At 40.7% G+C, this 5030-nt stretch overlaps 1 protein-coding gene across 4 annotated transcripts; it reads left to right on the top strand.

Annotated features, from left to right (window-relative positions):
- The first annotated feature begins 271 nt into the window (after positions 1-271).
- Positions 272-4812, top strand: LOC115686548 (probable trehalose-phosphate phosphatase F). 4 transcript variants are annotated; one of them, XM_056317626.1, is made up of 13 exons: positions 272-315; positions 1983-2088; positions 2173-2640; positions 2746-2886; positions 2977-3048; positions 3180-3305; positions 3410-3466; positions 3564-3665; positions 3766-3843; positions 3949-4018; positions 4115-4185; positions 4278-4370; positions 4476-4812. In XM_056317626.1, exons 3-13 carry the CDS (start codon positions 2377-2379, stop codon positions 4527-4529), a joined length of 1128 nt encoding a protein of 375 aa, XP_056173601.1. In that variant the 5' UTR covers positions 272-315; positions 1983-2088; positions 2173-2376; the 3' UTR covers positions 4530-4812. The 4 variants fall into 4 exon arrangements, with proteins under 4 accessions (XP_056173601.1, XP_056173600.1, XP_056173602.1 ...); XM_056317625.1 differs by lacking the exon at positions 272-315 and adding an exon at positions 370-550; XM_056317627.1 differs by lacking the exon at positions 272-315 and adding an exon at positions 1495-1604.
- The last annotated feature ends 218 nt before the right edge of the window (positions 4813-5030 follow it).

Here is a 5030-nt window from a genome sequence, read left to right as displayed (position 1 = left end):
TGTCTTCGAAATCCCACTCCTATAAAATGCCCAGAGTCCCAGACCACCTCGCCGTCTCTTCTCTTCTGCCTGTGTTTCGTTTCTCTCTGTCCTCTCTCTCTCTCTCTCTCTCTCTCTCTCTCCGTGTCTTTCTCTCTGTCTCTGTCTCTGTCTCTGTAAAGGGTCGAAAGCTTCGACCTTTTTGGCATTTTGGTGACAGAGACAGTCTTCTTCTTCTTCGAAGCTCCTTCGCCCATCAATTCCATTCACGACCGACCTCCTTCCTCCCGCAACTGCATTTTTTTCCCCAGGGTCGCTCGAGGGGTAAAAAAAAAGGTAAGGGCTGCGTTTTGACCGCTCGCGATTTGTTGCTGCATCATGCACGTCTCTTGACGACCGTATCGACTGAAAAAAGATTATTTCTTTACACTCGCGTTCCAGTGCGGAACGGAGTTCGTGGCTGGGATTTCGTTTGATGAACGTTCTTGATACGGCAAAATCGAATCTTTTGGTGGCCATCACGGTTTGTGGTGACGATACATGCATGGGAGTCTTTCTATCTCAACTCCCTGTGAGTTCCGGCGACAGTTTCTTCGACTTTCGATTTCAAGGTTTTTTTATTTTTTTCTACCTGCTCGGTTCGTCTAGGACCATATGATCTCGGGCCCATGTTTTTTAACGCCGTATAGTTTTTGACGACACGATTTTCTTGAATATTTTGGAGGACTAAACAGCTCGTCTGCTTGTTTCGGCTTTGAAAGAGCTGTACTTGCTGAGAAGATGGTGACTTTGAGGACCCCATTTGTTTATTTCGCTCATAAATCATAGGCTAATAATAAAGTTAATTGTTTGTCGGTTGCTGTAATCCTGGTGGATGATGTTGATGCCTGGAAACGTGTATCAATCACTTTCTTTCGAATGCCGAACCGTGAAACGTGTCTTAATCACTTTCTTTCGATGTGAACTGTTAAATGAAAGCTTTGATGTACTCTGGCTTACCTTATTTTTTGTTTCTTGATTGGCCCAGAAACTTCTGTAAGTAGTAGTTTACAATCTCGAGTTGTTTCAGCCTATATAGTTTGAACTGAAAGTGGGCAAGATTACATGTTTCAGGTGTGAACTATGAAGGTTGATGTTGTGTTCATTTTCTTGTTTATTTTCCCCCATTGTTGTGCCTGGTGGCATCTCATGGTCGTTTTTTGTAGTTGCAGTGTCCTTTTCGCGGTAGCGAAATAAACCGTGTCAATTTCCTGATGGGTCATACTATTATGCATCTGTGAAAGTGATATATGAGATCTATACATGGGTATTGCATGCCTTTTTTATTTTTCGATCTAGGCCCCCACAGGACTATGTAGTACTACATGATGCTTGCATAGGAGACGATGTGAAAATGATTCCTTTATTTTTTTTTTTTTGTGGGATGTCTTTTTTCTTTGCATGTTATTTAAGAAGTTTGGCCTATGTTCCATGTGCATTGTCTCTGCAAGAATTGGTGACTGCACCATAATTGTCCCTTGTAGTCTTCTCAATAACAATTGTCACAAACTGAGTCCTTGAGATGACGCGAAGGAAAAGTTCTTTGAGAATTATAAAATCTCGGATTGTCTTGCTGATGATTACACGTATCGTCGATTACTCTCTAGAGAGCGCGAAGCCTGTATAAAGTAAATTTGGGATAGAATCATGGAGATTTTGTCTGTGTTTGTTTTTCACTTAATGCCACATGGTGCAAATACTGCATGCCATGTATTCTCTTTCTGCATTTTTGTCTTTTCAATTTGTCATATGAAAGTGTCATGTAAAAATTTCGGACTGATTGTTACATATGAGTATAGATATCCAGTACCAAAGTCATCGCCGTTTGCATATTCGGTTGCCTTTTTCCATGTCTACATTTGCAAAATGGGTTCTTTACCTCCTGCTGCTGAACAAGTTTTCAGGGCTAAAATATACCAACAGGCTCAAACTTCAGATGCTAAATTAGTGGATTTTGTTTGCAGTGACCATCAGGGAGGTATTGAGCGCACAAGATCTGGAAGATTGTTGCTTTTCTCAAACATTCCGATGAATAATCCGCTATAAATGCAGCGCTTTGGAAATGAGAAGGTATTTTTGTCATAAAGGCGATCTGTCTCGTTTGTGTTAATTATAGTTATCTTGCTGAACGTTTGTGTTTTATATCATGACCAGATCTCAGGAACTCAGCACTTAATGGACTGCACCCCCAATAGCAGTGATAAGAAAACTCTGAAGAGGTGGTTTTTCATCGACAAGAGGGTCGGATAAAGCATATTTGGTTATAGCTTATAAATCACTCTTAAAAGCGCCATTTCTGGAAATTAGCAGCACAATCAATACGATCTGTTGTCTTATAGTGCTTGTATTCTTGATTCAATGGAACTTAAGTCTACTCATTCATCTCCTGTTCTTGCCGACCCTGCACCCATTAACAAGACGAGACTAGGCATTCATTCCACCTTGTCCTCTAGCAAATGCATACCGATACTGAGGAGAAAGCCGGGAAAGCTCGATGAGGCTCTCTCTAATGGTTGGCTAGATGAAATGAAAGCCTCGTCTCCTCCTCGTAAAAAGCTTATAAAAGGTTATTGTGTTGAAGTTGCTTTAGATGATGCCGAGATTGCCTATTGCTCTTGGAAGGTATTCTATTCTATAATTTCTAGATTTAAATGATGTGCTAAGCACTATACTATGCCATTTGCTCTAATTCATTTTGTTTAATTGCAATTTCTCCGGATTGCACAGGTTAAGCATCCATCAGCCCTCAATTCATTTGAGCATTTCACGAAGCAGGCTAATAAGAAGAAGATAGCCATTTTTTTGGATTATGACGGGACTCTTTCGCCAATTGTAGACAACCCTGATGATGCACTGATGTCTAGTGAGGTAAGAATATTATTTTGTAAGCATGGAAGCACTTCGTTTCTCTGTATTCCATAGTTATTTATTTTCTGACATTGTTCGATATATTTTCAGATGCGTTTGGCTGTGAAAAACGTTGCAGAGTTCTTCCCAACTACCATTATTAGCGGGAGGAGTCGCAACAAGGTATTTGGAGGACTCCACTTTAGGGGGTGTTCAGAACATTTCAAGCCTTTAATCCACCTTTCGACTTTCACTTCTCAATTGATACTCTGAAGATGCTATGCCTGATTTACATCGATTTAATTTCTTTTTAGGTACATGAGTTGGTGGGACTAACTGAACTGTATTACGCTGGAAGCCACGGGATGGATATTATGGGTCCTGTGGGTGTTACCGCGTCCATTGACCATCATGGCTGTGTCAAATTAACTGACAGACAGGTATTCAAAGATCTACTCGAGAATGTTTGTATTGATTCTCCGGGGGGAATAAATTTCATGTTGATGGTTTAACTTTTTAGTGATGTCTGTTCTTATTATTATAGGGTGAAAAATTAGAACAGTTCCAGCCTGCTGGAGAATTTTTACCAATGATTGACGAGGTGTGCGACTGCTCTGCCTTCATTTTCTTTTTTATTTTATTGTATCTATATATGATAAGTGGCAATTAGAAGATTGATTCTTGACCCTGGCATGCAGGTTTTTAGAACTCTCGTCGAGAAGATGAAGGGAATTAAAGGCACAATAGTCGAGAACAACAAGTTCTGTGCCTCAGTACATTATCGAAATGTAGATGAAAAGGTCAGGACTGGTTGCAGTTTGTGGCTTACCAAGGGCTGCAGTGATGTTCAATCAGCTTAACTTCCAAGCCTCGTTTTAATTGCTTGTTCTCTGATTTCAGAATTGGCGCACTATTGCTCAATTAGTCCACAATCTACTAAAAGCCTACCCGCGTTTGCAAATAACTCACGGACGGAAGGTACAACTCTTGTCTGGATTCCAGCATGTTCATCTATGCATCGTGACTTTCTATTGTTAAGTGGGTCTCGGTGATTGTTGCACATACTTCTTTTTGGTTATCCAGGTTTTAGAAATCCGTCCTGTGGTGGACTGGAATAAGGGCAAAGCGGTGGAGTTTCTGCTCGATTCTCTCGGTATCTTTTCTTTCCACCGTTAACTCTCTCTTTTCTGGCACATAAGCGGACATGCACTGTGCTACAACAAATTAACTTGCTTTCATGTCGACACAGGTTTCACTAATCAAGCCGATGTGCTCCCAATCTATATTGGTGATGACAGAACTGATGAAGATGCATTTAAGGTACTACGCACATGCAATTTCAATTTTTTTCTTCTTTTTCTACCTTGAAGCAAGCACGTAAATGAGTTGGCCATTTCAATGATTTATATCAGATGCTGGGCGAAAAGAAATGTGGCATTGGGATTTTGGTATCTTCAGTCCCCAAAGAAACAAAGGCAATTTACTCTCTAAGGGACCCATCGGAGGTGCGAATCCTTGTTCATCTTTTCATACTTTTCGCCTCAAAACTTTTGCTCGCCTTTTCAGAAGCATATACTGATATATGACGGATGTGTTGGAATTGCATGTAGGTGATGGAATTTCTGAAATCTCTTGTCGCGTGGAAGAAGATGGAAGATGCATGAAGGATGTGAAATTGCAGTACTAGTACTAGTGTCATAAGGCTAGGGATTCAATGGGATTCTGTCTATGCTTCTAATAGATCACGGTCGGGCGGTCGAAATCTGAGTGAAATCTTTTTTGCTTTTGCATCTCGGCCACCGGTCCGTGTAGTTTCTAATGTTTATATGCTATGTGAAGGGTAAATGTGGTGTGTTCAGCTAGCTGATGAGATCCTGTAATTATGTTGGACTCTTCTGCGAAGTGATAATGAATAGCCACACTAAGTAATGACTATCAGTTCAAGAACTTCAAGGGATGGTTCTGGGTCATTAGCATTTCACATGTTGTGATCTTGTAAATACTCTTGGGAATCTGGGAATCATTATCTCTCTGCCTAACAAGAAAGTATTCTACTCACATTGCCTGTGCGGTATGCATATCGACTGACTTCCACGTTCGAATTTCGGAACTTTCTCCAATTCGACCGTTTTCTGTGCTTGTCATTGTCACACGATATAACTCTT

The sequence above is a fragment of the Syzygium oleosum genome, unplaced genomic scaffold (assembly GCF_021117445.2).
Source record: "Syzygium oleosum isolate NSW1041296 unplaced genomic scaffold, Sole_v2.1 Sole_v2.14, whole genome shotgun sequence".
NCBI classification, from domain to species: Eukaryota; Viridiplantae; Streptophyta; class Magnoliopsida; order Myrtales; family Myrtaceae; genus Syzygium; species Syzygium oleosum.
The sequence above is the reverse complement of the archived record's forward strand: the minus strand, read 5'-3'. Positions and strand labels throughout refer to the sequence as shown.